General features: G+C 39.4%; 1 protein-coding gene across 3 annotated transcripts in view; it reads left to right on the forward strand.

The window, feature by feature from the left end:
* Nucleotides 1-2,642: 2,642 nt before the first annotated feature.
* The window catches only part of lmo1 (LIM domain only 1), a 33,494-nt gene continuing 20,940 nt past the window's right edge, over nucleotides 2,643-15,196 (forward strand). The window contains exon 1 of one of the 3 annotated variants that reach the window (XM_082150482.1): nucleotides 2,643-3,253. Coding sequence is in view for 2 of the 3 variants with exons in the window: in XM_082150480.1 (XP_082006606.1) it covers nucleotides 3,616-3,649 (34 nt within the window). In the remaining variant the exon portion in view is untranslated. Of the gene's footprint in view, nucleotides 3,254-3,291; nucleotides 3,650-15,196 lie in introns of those variants that run through there. The other 2 variants (XM_082150481.1, XM_082150480.1) reach the window with 2 other exon arrangements.

Below are 15,196 nucleotides of genomic sequence, written 5' to 3' on the forward strand. Positions count from 1 at the left end.
CCGGACAGCTCTGCATGTCTAATTCTTAATGACTGGGATTAAAGTTGGATTAAATGTTTGGGAAGAGGATTCTTTGCCCCCAAATGACACCTAAGCTATTTTTGACTAGTCCCATTTGGAATGAGTAGGTGGACTGCAAATTGCCGTTTCGTGCAATCAAACATTGAGGAGCATATTCAAGTGGTAAGGCTCTCTAAGGTCACAGGCAGTTTCTTGGTTTATATGTAATACATTGTTGTAACAGGAAGGAGAGCTGAAAAAAGGCTCTTGCTTGTTCACTTAAAAGTGAACATGCATTATGCAACCACTAGGAGGGGCTACATAAACTGTCAGAAGAGTAAACAAACAACTATTGTCCACTGCTTCAACCTGATGTGGTCCTGTGGAACATTAAAAAATATTGCATTGTAATAGTACAAAGTTACTGCATCCATTATACAACACAAAATTAAACTGAACTCACTGCCAGAACGCAGAGGATGTGGCAAGAAAGACAGGAGGAAAAAACATCTTGGGAAACCAATTACAATTATAAGATAATTATCTGCAATAAAGCATCATTCTCACACATGAAATAAAAATCTTGAGTGCTGTCCATCAAATGAAAGAAAATGAGGACAACTTTCAACTGGTATTTGAATTCATTTAAGAAAATGTAAGCAAGCACCATCTATTATGTGCATCATTTATCTAATTTATCCAGATATCATCACGACAAGCCTCTCTGAGTCTTTCCTCCAAGCAGGACTTTCCATTGAACGCAGTTAGAGAGAAGTACCATGTCTGATATTGGTTTATTATCAGCTTAACCATTATGAAATATAGGAGAGGCTCGTGTTCAACCTCTCCCTGACTCCACCATCCACTGATTGTTTGCCCCAGGATAAATGGGAACCCAACTCGGCTCTATGCTATCTGATTAGGTAGGGTTAATTACTGTGCTGTGTTTTTGAACTGGCTGTATGTGAGCCCCAGCAGTAAATAGATGGGCCTGCTTAATTCCCAATCAAAAATGAATTTTAATTAACTTAGCAACACAAGGCCCACACTCCAGGATGGTTTCCAGTCACAGCTGACCCCGTATGCAGTGTGCCGTAGAACACGGACACACTCTAGGCCTCCTAATAATAAAGAAACAATGGATCGCTCCATCACTGACCATCAGCTCCGAAGAGAAGCATGATACGTGTCACTGCACTCGAAGTAATTCCTAGAGGGCTTCATAAGAAGCCAGAATATCACAACCTCATGTTTTCTAATAATGAGCCACTCTATAGGCTTACATCTCACTGTCAGTCTGAAAATGACCCTTTAAATGTAGGACATCATTTGCGTTCATATTTAATCAGATGAATCTTTCTCTTTTTGTAAGAAGTGTCTTAACAGCATATGGCTTTTAAAAACACTATAGCAGCACTTAGAGACCGTCCATGTTATTGTTTTCCAATTTAACTGTCAGCAGGCCTTTTGTAGCCCATGCATTCAACAACAAGGGGCCACGCTTTCCTTGTTCCCTCAGTTTCTTGTGATTGGAATAATTGGGTGTCATTTACTTCTGCAAGAGGTCAGCCGACATACATTTGTGGTCAAAAGTCATCCATCTATCACACTGCAGAAATGAAAAGTCAGACATGTCAAGCAAGAGAGGCAGAGAGCAAAGGCTCAAACAATGGATTTTAGGGGCAGGGTAATGTCCCAATCTGCTAAGGTTGCGACAGCCTATAGTTTGAATTAAACTACGAATGAATGTCTGGAGGCATAGTAGATTTGAATTACGATTTCATAATTTATGTCTATTCATCACCTTCAGGGAGATCCAGATCTCAAAGACATTAAAAGAGGCACCATTTTTTCATCTCTACTTTGACAGGGATGTAAAATAAAGTAAAGGAAAAGTAGTACACCAGATTACTTGCTAGCAAACAGAGCACTTGTAACCTCTGCATCTCCCCTAATGGTTAATCTCGGGTGGATCTCTGCCTTGATTGGTTAAGAGTCTCCGCAGGGCAGGTGAAAACCCCACAAATTGTCCACCATGAAACAGTAACACTTTTATCAGCAAAGTAACAGCTAACAATTATATTACCAGAGCCAAACGCGGTCTCCTATCTCACCGCTAATCAAAACACAGCCCATCTGTTGTGTTGTTGCTCTCAAAATGACTGTTTATCTGTATATGGAAAGTGAGTCGTCTAGCCGATCATACGCATGCAGTGGAAATATTATAATGACAATAATAAAGAATATGAACAAATTAGATCATAAGCATAGTTCAAAATGTTTTTAAAAGCTCAAACCTTCTTTTCTCTATTTATAACAGACATCCGAATCACACAAGAAAACACACACACACACACACACACACACACACACACACACACACACACACACACACACACACTTTCCCTTAGCTGTGCTTTTGTGTTTTGTCAGAATTAATGAGAAAAGTTCCCTTGCCCTAGGGGTAATTAGTGTCCTTGGAGTTAAATAAGCTAATACTTAGACACCTCTGGCACAAGCAATTATGTTTGTGTATTGAATAATTGATTCAAAGAGGGGGGAAGGGCTGCTAATCAGATCTGAGCATAATGAATTGATTTAATTAACAGGGGAATCCGTGGCTCTCTGGGAAGCGCGCGCATTTATTCAGAAGCAGGAGCGCGCGGGGCGCATAAATTGGGTGAGAAAGGCAGCGCGAGCATGCTGTTAGGAGTTGTCAGCCTCAGAATTGGATTTCTTGAATATAGTTACAGTTTCGGAGCAAATGAGAACTGGGAGGAACACGTTTCTACTCCGAGAGCTTCTTCGCGGCAGCTCAATTTAAACGGGTGTTTAAATTAGATTTGAGTTAGTGTAGTCGTTTCATTTTCGCATGGAATGCACCGTGGCGTCTCACTTTAGTTTTAGACATCGTTAATTGCAAGCGTGGATATTACTGACGCGCTGCGTACGCGAACACAACTGGGGGGACATCGCTGCATATAATCTCCGAAATACATTAAAGAATAGAACAACAGACACACATATGCTACTCTACATGGCTTTCCGTCTCTGAACAGCGGAAAACCACACAGACGAACCTGTATAATTAAAGCTTGTGGCAGCAACACGGACGATTATTATTTTGTTGTTGCAAAGCAATTTCTTCTCAGAGACGCGAGCGGCGCGCGCAGAAGTGTGCTGGAGCCGAGAACGGATCGCCTGGAGCCGGACTCCTCGCTCCTCAGGACGATGGTGTTAGACAAGGAAGAGGGTAAGTGCACGGATGATTATTAGTGCAGTCATTTGCTCTCTACGACTATGAAGAATGCGGGACAGTAAGGAAATGCAGCATTTAGCGTCCATTTTCTCTCCGAACGGCACTTTCATGCTCCAGTTAGTTTGTCATCAAACGGACACATTCGTTCGTCAGGATTAGATGGGAGGAAGCGCGTACGGTAGTCTACTCTAAAAGACTTAGAGTCGGGAGAGAATGCAGAATGCGGTGCACTTCTCTACTGTCCCCGTGTATGAAATATGATGTTATCTGTTTAAAAGACGTAGATAGAGCTGAACCAACGTCGCTATTCGCCGCAGTATCAGTTAGCGCTCGTGCAAATCTGTGAAGTTACGGAGATGTTTCATTCGCAGCGGCTGCCCTCGCTCACAGGTGAGAGCATTTGAACCTTAACCCTTACTAATGATAAGTATAATCGAGAACTATTTTATCACCAAATTTATATCAGTGTATTTAGTTTGTAAGCATTTTTGTGTTTAAGGACAGGCACATGAATGCACGTCTCTGTATATGCTACACTCTGGTTCCTATGGAAACCGTTTATAAACTTTTCTTTTAGAGTTTGTGGTGCTGACAAGTTTTTGTCAGTTTTTGGTGAAGCTGAATCCCGTTTTTTGTATTTTGATATGTTTCTGTAACAGTGTTGAGAGAGGAAAAAAATCTCTACAAAGCGTCTCTGACCTAAAAATGCCTTTCCTGTCATCTTTCATGGAATATTGTCATCACGCACACATTTAGTTTTAGCCAGGGGCCCTTTCCCCTCTAAAGTAATGGCTTGCATTTCAGGCCCATATTTATGTTTGAAAATGGATATTTCATATCTCTTTGAGCCAACCATCCTTTCACTAACCCATCTAAAAACCAATAAAGGGATTGCCGTAGAAACATAAATTGGTCTGTCTCGCTCAATCCATGTTGCGCTAATGTACCCAGATTAACTCAACTGTAAATTGTCTCCTTTGGATGTCTGTCTTGCTAAAAGTTCCCCATATGATTCATGATTGAGATTGCTTTTAACAGCTATTGGCTAAGCAATATGGTAAATGTACAAGGTGATGCAAATGGCATTAGTAGGAGAGGATGCACAGGAGCATGTAATGCAGTCAATACTACATTAACTACTGATGCCCAATTACAGAAGCAGGGAGAGTGGCTTTTAGGAGCATTAGGACTTACAGAAAAGCTTAGATCACCTGCTGCTCATTGCCTAAAAGCTTCACCCTTTGCTTGCTGGAGCCGAACAACTGCGCTGGCATTTTGGCAGGAATGGGGAGGCAGCTTGGATCTTTTCTCTCTCTCTCTCTCTCTCTCTCTCTCTCTCTCTCTCTCTCTCTCTCTCTCTCTCTCTCTCTCTCTCTCTCTCTCTCTCTCTCTCTCTCTCTCTCTCTCTCTCTCTCTCCTCTGAATATATCAGTTGAGGTATAGTACCCTAATAGTTCGCTACATCTTGTACTGGATTCAAAGTGAGGGAAGCTAGTGAATAATATGCACAACCCTCATGTTAGTTAACATCACCCATACATAAGTCAACAGATCCTCAGTACTTATGAACTTGCTGGTGCATTATGATATTTCAGATTTAGAAATGTACTTCAAACAAAATGTTTTATGATTGCGGTTTTGTAACAATTAAAAAAATTACAGATGTCAGTGTCAGCTCTGTATTTGGTTTCCATAGCTGAACTTCCAAAGGGTCTCAATATGACTCTGTGAAATAACTAAGTTCAGCAATAGAAGAATTATCCTGTCACCTTCTCCCCAACATCCTCATTAAAGTAGGATACAAAATACTCTAAGCTTGCTTTAGTTTTCTGACCTAAAATTCACCCTGCACTCTTAGGAAGCTTTATTAGGAAGTTTCAAAATGTGTACGTTTTTCTATGTGAAATATTGGGTCATTCACTTCTATGCAATGATGTATTAAGCGCAGGAGATTGAAAGTAGAGCGATGTGGGGCTTGTGACGGGGTTTTGCACACTCTCGCTATTGTACTATTACACTGCCTTCCCAAATCATCAACCCTTTCACATTTCAGCATTGTAGGCTTTGTCATCAGTGGTCCTTTGCACTGTATTTGATCCTTGCAAAAAAGCTGTACTGCTTTCAGGCCATAACACAATACCATACAGTACTTGCTCTTGTACTTTCTTACCATGACTTTGAGGAGGGAGTGGGGAAATGTGTTAAGGTACAGAACAAGCACAACTCCTTTTCATGACTACCTTTAAATAAAAGAAGCTCTCGGTTGACTTTTAATTCTCTCTGGAGAAATACGCTATTCAGCCATTTTCTTTCCCTTCAAGGTATTTAAAACTATCTGGATTGGGAGGAATAATTGGGTCCTCATTGTGGACTTGTTCAGGATTGATCATTCGCATCGCTGGGCTCCCTAGAACCTGGTGAAGAGAAAAGAACACCGTTCTATTCTTCATCCTGATGATAAATTCTTGGTTACCGTTCACCGTTTAATTTACGAGCCATGCGTGCCGACTGACCAATGAAATCTGTTCGTTCCTAATGCATGTATTTGAAATGCAATGTTTCAAATGAATACTAGACCCCTGATCTGTCTGCCGCTGTAATAAAACTTGGAGCTTCAGGCACCAGTTTTTATTTAAAAAAAAAAAAGAAAAAAAGAATTGCTTCATTCTTTACTTGAGTTACCATGGTAATTCTGTCTCGTAGCAATTTTATATTGATTTAGAGAGTGGACAGTAATATTTCTTTTCTGTTATTCCCCTTTCTGTGGGTTGATTTCTAATTTCCACTTGGAGATTACTTTTATACATTCCTTAAGTCTTTTCACTTTTTTCATCCTGCAAGGTAATTTTCTCTCTTGTATTTGCTATTTTCTCAGCTTATTGGCTTGTTCTTACTCTAAATTAAACTTGCCAATTTCAAATATTGAAATTACATCAATGTTTCTCTCGCCCTGGGTCTCTCGCAATATTGCGCCTGGATTCGGGGCCTAATGCTTGTGTTCCTACCACTCATATTGCTTAAGCCTGAAGAAATTCCTACTTTATAAACATTTCCTCCTGATGCAATTACAGTTCAATATATCTGCAACTGATGTGTCCTCAATATAGAGATCCCTCATCGCTCTGTGGTCTCGAATTGGCATGCTCTTTTTGTTTTTTAGATGATGGTTTTGAATGCATGATGGTCTGATACATTTTGATGTTGAAATGTTAAACATTACAAGATGATGCATCATTTTCAATGGTAGAAAACTGGATAGCTGGTTGTACAATTTTACCATAATTGCATGCAGGGTCGGCGCTTAAATCCTGGGGACACATGACCAAATTTTATGGGCGGGCCCCCCTCATTGCAACACCTGGGACAACATTCCAATCCTTTTGACGAGAATTAAACTGAGCAAAAGAGACCGAATCCAGATCTTATGTGATCGACTAAACGAGCAGTTCACCAAACTCATTTCTGTCTCTGTCCCAAGGCACTTGATCACAATCAAACTTGTGCTTTCCCACATCAGTGACTAGAGATGTATATCATTTCCCATCATTTCAACACAACTCAAAGGGGACCTAAATAAAGACGAAGGTTCTAGAGAGAGTGAGAGTTAAAGTTACGATGCATCTGTCTATGATGCAAATGGTTGCGTTCATCGGAACCGATTACAAGCTCAATCACATTCCCTTCCTGTGCTTCATGCAAACACTTTTATTAAAATTTACACCCCAGCACGTTTTACATTTCTAAACACTCTGTCAAACATCAAGGGAGCTGGCTAAGGCTCACATTGCATCCATACAGTCTGTCACGGCAGCGTGTTTCTATGAATCCTTCCCAGTCTTGCTTCTACATTATTTTCCTGTGTAAAGATGTAGTTATTGGCAAGTTTTTAAATAATTTCAATAAACATGGGATTTTTGAAAAGCTCCAAGGACGTACAGTCCATCACTGAAGGATTGGGAACACCAAAAACCTTTTATAACATCCTCAGACATGCTGCCAGCGAGATGAATCGTCATTTTTAGGCTACCTTTTAAAATGTCTCAGAGCAACCTTATCTTTCACCTTGAGTCCTGAGACGAATGCAGACAGGTGCAGTGTTCAGTAAAAAAAAAAAAAAGAAAAGGAACATGAGCAAGAGATGTGCAGAAAACAATATCTAAGTGTTGTGTATATAGTATGATGTTTACTCAAATCATGGCCGTCCAAATTTAACGTCATCTTAAAAATAGAAAAACACTATATAATGTTACACTTTTGCTACAATGTCTGTACAAATGTTTGCCTTTTTTCATTTCAAATTTGTTTCTGCTCTGGAATTCTCAACAATAGTAGCTTCTCCCAGTGGACATGCTCCAAGTAATAGTACATATGCTCTGCTGAAAAAGGGATATACAGCTACATATTGATGATTTTACAGTAGGTGGTTTTTAATTTACTTTCCTTTGGTCTTTAGACCACATGTTATTCCCTCGTGTCACCTTGTCGCAGCACCTCTCGCTAGCACGTCTCGCTGCAAGGGTGAGTTGCTTCGTCTATTGCATTTGTGTGCGATCACTTTCTCTTTCCCCTCACACACACACACTCCGCTTCTTTTGCAGCAGGTCGTCACACTTGGCTCCATTTCATCAGTCCCTCTTCCATTCCTATATTTATTTATTTGTTTATTTCCCCCCCCCTCCTCCCTTCATCTCTCATCTTTTGCGCCGGTTGTCCTGTGAAGCTCTAGGAATGTTACTTTACCACTGACTGCGACCTATAGCACTAGGTAAAGAACGACGCAGTGACCTACAGATCAACACATGCACGCAATTTTCACGACCAAGTTCTGCTGCTGCACTTTTGAGTGTTACTTTTTGGCATGACCTTCTTGTTTTAAAAGGTTCAGCCTTTCAAAAAAAAAAAAAAGTACAGGTGGCCATGCTAATGAAATAAATGACTAGCATACTTTGCTTAAGGTCTCACCCTCCCTGCCAGCTCTTTCCATCCGCCAGAGACACTTTTATAAACTCCTCATTAACCTTATCACATTCTGTAACTTGATAAAAGCTTTCCTAATGATACCTACACTGATATCCACATTTGGCTCTAATTAAGTTAGAAAGTGCAGCTTGAGGTATCATAGCCGTTCATTAGTGTTGCCATATATATGTGTGTATGGGTGTATGTGTGTGTATATGTATATATGTGTGTGTGTGTATGTATATATGTGTATGTATGTGAGTGTAAAAAATAAAATAAATCACACCATGATTCTGCACACCTCGCCTTGCTCTCCCTATTCTGTAAATATCAACCAACTCACATATGATGAAACAAGGGAAGATGCCAGACATGAATTGTGAAAGGTATTTAGTCACAGAAAGGGAAAGCATTGTGAATGTTTATGAGGGTGTGCTACGCAGTTATGAATGATTAATGTAGAAATAGAATCTTGTGGCATAATTGTAACGGGGTCTGTTTATGCATGAGAGTTTCCATCTTGTTATACATTGATCTTCCATTATGCCTATTAGTTGGAAGGCCTTTTTTAATCCCTCCTGAAATGTTCCCTAGATACATATTCACAAGAGTGTGTTTACCGGAGAACTGCATGCACACGCTGATAACCGTTGTGTTTTTAGGGTGATGTGTTTTGTAAGTACAGGGTATATAGGTATGTGTGCACACCTGTATGGGTACATGTTTACTGTGTGCATTAGCGTGCATGTATATGTGTGTGTGCAATTGGTTTGCATGTGCAGAACGTATTTACCATGTATGTTTACAACATGTTTGAATGCACGCACAAAGCATGTCTCAGTGTGCCATTGAAGTTCTAGTCCTCATAGCTGATGTGCATCTGTGTTTTGCAATGGCACTATTGAAGATCACAGAATAACGGAGTGCAGCGAGAAGAATTCTGAAATGAGTAATGATACACTGTTCAATATATGATTCAATTTGTCATTCCTGGAGTGAGGAATATAGTCAAACTATTGCTTTAATGTTTTTGGAGATTGTAGCCTCTTGACTCACCTCACAACCACACATTATCATGCAGATATGATATAGGTTCTCTGGGACTGGAATCTGAAGGAAACTATTGTACTGTATGTATATGTCTCTCTCTTTCTCACTCTCTCTTTGTGTATGTACTGTATAAAACATATATTATGTATATTTGTTTTTGAAAGAAGTCTTATGCTCTTTAAGGCTGCATTTATGATAAAGTAATATTGTGAAATATTACAATTTCAAATTACTTTTTCATTTTTTATTTTTTTTGTAAAATTGAATCCCAATTCTTGCGATGACAGAGATTATTTTTTTTATGACCTATTACTCCAGTCCTCAGTGTCAAATTATCTTTCAGAAATAATTTTAGTATGCTAATTTGGTGGCCAATATATTTTGTTTATTATCAATGTTTTAAATAGTTGTGCTCCTTAATATTTTTGTGGAAACTGTGTTTTTTGTTTGTTTTTTTTTTAGGATTATTTTAAGAAAGTAAAAAAACAACAACATTTGAAGTATTTATATATACAGTGGGGAGAACAAGTATTTGATACACTGCCGATTTTGCAGGTTTTCCTACTTACAAAGCATATAGAGGTCTGTAATTTTTATCATAGGTACACTTCAACTGTGAGTGACGGAATCTAAAACAAAAATCCAGAAAATCACATTGTATGATTTTTAAATAATTAATTTGCATTTTATTGCATGACATAAGTACTTGAACACCTACCAACCAGTAAGAATTCCGTCTCTCACAGACCTGTTAGTTTTTCTTTAAGAAGCCCTCCTGTTCTCCACTCATTACCTGTATTAACTGCACTGGTTTGAACTCGTTACCTGTATAAAAGACACCTGTCCACACACTCAATCAAACAGACTCCAACCTCTCCACAATGGCCAAGACCAGAGAGCTGTGTAAGGACATCAGGGATAAAATTGTAGACCTGCACAGGGCTGGGATGGGCTACAGGACAATAGGCAAGCAGCTTGGTGAGAAGGCAACAACTGTTGGCGCAATTATTCGAAAATGGAAGAAGTTCAAGATGACGGTCAATCTCCCTCGGTCTGGGGCACCATGCAAGATCTCACCTCGTGGGGCATCAATGATCATGAGGAAGGTGAGGGATCAGCCCAGAACTACACGGCAGGACCTGGTCAATGATCTGAAGAGAGCTGGGACCACAGTCTCAAAGAAAACCATTAGTAACACACTACGCCGTCATGGACTAAAATCCTGCAGCGCATGCAAGGTCCCCCTGCTCAAGCCAGCGCATGTCCAGGCCCGTCTGAAGTTTGCCAATGACCATCTGGATGATCCAGAGAAGGAATGGGAGAAGGTCATGCGGTCTGATGAGACAAAAATAAAGCTTTTTGGTCTAAACTCCACTCGCCGTGTTTGGAGGAAGAAGGATGAGTACAACCCCAAGAACCCCAAGAACACCATCCCAACTGTGAAGCATGGAGGTGGAAACATCATTCTTTGGGGATGCTTTTCTGCAAAGGGGACAGGACAACTGCACCGTATTGAGGGGAGGATGGATGGGGCCATGTATCGCGAGATCTTGGCCAACAACCTCCTTCCCTCAGTAAGAGCATTGAAGATGGGTCGTGGCTGGGTCTTCCAGCATGACAACGACCCGAAACACACAGCCAGGGCAACTAAGGAGTGGCTCCGTAAGAAGCATCTCAAGGTCCTGGAGTGGCCTAGCCAGTCTCCAGACCTGAACCCAATAGAAAATCTTTGGATGGAGCTGAAAGTCCGTATTACCCAGCGACAGCCCCGAAACCTGAAGGATCTGGAGAAGGTCTGTATGGAGGAGTGGGCCAAAATCCCTGCTGCAGTGTGTGCAAACCTGGTCAAGAACTACAGGAAACATATGATCTCTGTAATTGCAAACAAAGGTTTCTGTACCAGATATTAAGTTCTGCTTTTCTGATGTATCAAATACTTATGTCATGCAATAAAATGCAAATTAATTACTTAAAAATCATACAATGTAATTTTCTGGATTTTTGTTTTAGATTCTGTCACTCACAGTTGAAGAGTACCTATGATAAAAATGACAGACTTCTACATGCTTTTTTGCTGTTAAAGGAGAAAGCAAACCATTTGTTATCATAATACCTTTATACCTTTTTTGGTGTTGTTGAAATCTAGGGATTCACTTCATCAGTATTTGTAATGCTGCGTGGGTCACTGTTATAAATATAGGAAATGTATGCCAGAGGGTTTTTCTTTTCTATTGGGACAACATAATGAAAACTCCCCCCAGCTCAATAGACTTTCCATATATATGCCACAAACCGATAATAACAAACCTCATGTAAAGTACTTAAGAAAATAGTTGGGAGAGAGAAATCCAATATAGGCTGTGTAAACACATTCCATCCAAATATTACATGGATATTAAAATCTATTCCTTTTTTAATAAAAAAAGCCACAACATATAAGGGAGGACACTGTTAGAGAAAGCACTGGAGGGAGGCTGGCAAATGGAAACACAGTCCACTTAATGAGATCCTAACTTCCACAACTCATTGGCCGACCTTCGATAAATCACATCTTGAATACCTAATTAAAGGCAGTGATTGCCGGTTAGTTTGTATTGTTCCTTAAAGGGGAAGGACACAGTATTGGTGAGGTTGATTTAATCGATGCTCAGCGTGAGGGTTCTGAGCCATTAGAGTGGCAGCTGTGGTCCAAAGCGCTTGGCCACTCTGCTCGGCTTTAATTGAAATTGGAAACTGAGCACAGGCTGAATAATGCTGTCCAGCCCCCTTTCTGCCGGCCGCTGATTTTACCCTTTCTTGACACTTAAACGTGGCGGTCTCTCGTGCATGGTTGGAGATTATAATGGAGTGGCCATTCGATTTAACTCTTGAATTCTCTAGCAACGTCAATAACCTTGTATGGTGTGGCCATTCAATCATTGTGCTCTCAATGCTGCTATGGAGAAGGTTAGAATACATTACACCCATTTATTCGTCATCTAAACATTTCTTCTAAATGAGAACACAACCGTATTAAACATAAATAACAATAACATTATTTGGCTAATTATGATTAGTAGTGATGCTCCGATCAGCATTTTTGGGACCGATCACCGATTACCGATCACCAAAATCATGATCTGCCGATTGCCGATCACTGCCGATCACAGAATGGAAATATGCTAGAGTCAAGAAAATCTTGAAGAACCACCAATATTTATTTAATTGTAGTTAGAAAACAAGATAACATAAGGCTACTGTAGGCCACCTTTTCCAAATAAGGCACAGTATAATTTTTCAAAACAAAGAGGGGTCAGGCAGACTACAATGGATGTAGTTGAGGAACTAACTACATCAGATCCAAAAAATAAAATAATGACAATGACATTTGAGGTTATTAAAACAGTAAGTCCCGCCCCTCGACTGCCAAAAATAAAAGTGTTCGAGCGAGCAAAATCAGCAGGCGAGAGGAGATCAAGCGCGAGAGTGTGGGGAATGATCATGCGCGCGAGGGCAGAGATGTCATGCGCCCGCGCAGGGTTTGAATGAGCTCGCGAGTTCCCGTTTCCTCGCGCGCAGATCTGTTATCCTCTCGCGAATGTCATTTACCGCGTGCGCCAGCATCAGCTGTGCGCTCGTTTATAATTGCCATGGAATTGCCGTCATAGGAGAACTCATTTTGCCACTGTTAAGCAAGCTCTGCTCTGCTGTTGTGTTGCCGCGCATGCGGAAAAGTTGCGCGAGTTATTTACGTCACGTGATCGGCTTTTTTGATCGGCGCTTTTGGGGGTTGCCGATCAAGCAATTTTTTGCCAATATCGGCCGATCATGATCGGCGGCCGATCAATCGGAGCATCACTAATGATTAGACCCAAACCGTATTCCTATCTAAAGAGAGATTAACATTCTGGCCGGTAACAGAAAGCTAATTATTTTCATGTTATGGCCAATAATCAATACATAGCTAATATTATACATTTAAAACAAGGCAATTAAAATACACATAACACTAAATAGTTTGTATACTACAAGTAAATGTATGCAGCATAATATTATACTGTACAGTATTGAAAGATGGATAAATATTTCTTAATTTAATTGCTCAAAAAAAGAAAGAATTACAATGCACAAGTCAAGTCACATTTATTTATCTAGAGCTTTTTACGATACAAATAGTTTCAAAGCAAATTTACAGAGATAACAGGAAAATAATGCAAAAAAGTTTGTTTCCAGAAGAGTTCAGTGATGTTTAATTTTTGTTTTAAAGTTATTAATTTAGTTAATTTATATATAGCCGCTCTGGAGTAAACCGTGATGTCATCGTCCAGCTCAATTCAGTTATTATATAATAGTGTCAATGCAGGCATATCAATATTATTGTTGAATATTAAATTAAATGTTAAATTTATAAAAAGCCATTTACATACAGCTGACATGCACTCTTAAATGGAAACTTCAATAGATCCCTTAAAGGTTTAATTCACACAAAAGTGAAAATTATCCCATACTTTACTCACCCTCAGGCCATTCAGGTGTATATAACTTTCTTCTTTCAGCCAAACATAATTTGAGTTATATAAAAAAAAAGTGACAAAAATAAAAATCTACAAAAACGCATCCATCCATCATAAAAGTAATCCGTACGGCTCCAGCGGATTAATAAAGGCCTTCTAAAGCAAAGCGATGTGTTTTTATAAGAAAAGTATCCATATTTATAACTTTATAAACTATAATCACTGGCTTCTGGTAACGGCCGTATGTGAGTCTAGTTCCCGCATAAGAGTGACCTCTGACCCAACGCATGAGGTATTGATGAACTCTGAAGCACAGAGGATAGAGCAAAACAAAACAAAACACTGTTCATGAACTAGAAGTCTAAAATTAGATTTTTAAAGAGGAATTATGGAGGAGCTTGAGTTTGTTGCCCAGCCCTATTTGATTGAACCGCGAGAGGAGCTCTCACCTAAGTATGGCCGTTACCAGAAGCCAGTGATTAATAGTTTATAAAGTTATAAATATACATTTTTCTTACAAAAATGCATCACATCGCTTCACTTCAGAAGGCCTTTATTATACTATAATTTTCATTTTTGGGTGAAATAACCCTTTAAAGGGTTAAATCTATGTCATAAAACTATCACTATTCATCCCTCTACATTGCAACTAAATCTTCACTCTGGCGACTAATGTCTATCATTAGCCATTGGCTAATACATTCTTAGATTTTACTCACCAGTGTATGTGTGTTAGAGATAAGTTTAAGTTTATATTTTCACTCGCTGAACACTGACTGAGCGCTTGAGAGAGTTGTCCAGAGCTGGAGAGCTTTCCATCAATTAAGCGATCTGTAATATTTCTATTCAGCTCAATGGATGTACCTGTATTTGACGTACTGTAAACTCTACTGTTACACACACACACACAGAGAGAGAGAGAGAGAGAATCTTATGTACCACGCAGAATCGACGCGCTACATGTAAACGATATTATTTGTTGTAGTTCATTTTGAATTATTCAGCTTTTAAGAACAAGCAGAAGATATGTCGGTTTCTCCAGTAGTGGGCGGAAACTTTCACATCTCATTGGCTGGCGCTAATTCCTGTTTTGATTTCACCAAATCAGTTTGAGGGAACACAGACAACATGATTAATATTCATGAACCCAGCATCTCATCATTAGTGTGTTTTTATATTGCTATTAGTAGTAGAATAAGTACTACTAAAAAATAGATTATAGTAAGATCATAAATTATTATTAAAAGATAATACTACTACTGTAGTAGTATTATCTTTGAATAATCATTTATATTATATATTACTATAATAATTTTTTTTACAGTAACTGAATGACCAACAATATCTTAAGCTCCTCCACCAGTCCTAAGTTCAGTGAAAATGATAAATATGCATACATGGTTACCGAGTTTTAGTTCTAATTACTGAAGTTCGA

Source organism: Leuciscus leuciscus (genome assembly GCF_965113295.1).
Source record: "Leuciscus leuciscus genome assembly, chromosome: 2".
NCBI classification, from domain to species: Eukaryota; Metazoa; Chordata; class Actinopteri; order Cypriniformes; family Leuciscidae; genus Leuciscus; species Leuciscus leuciscus.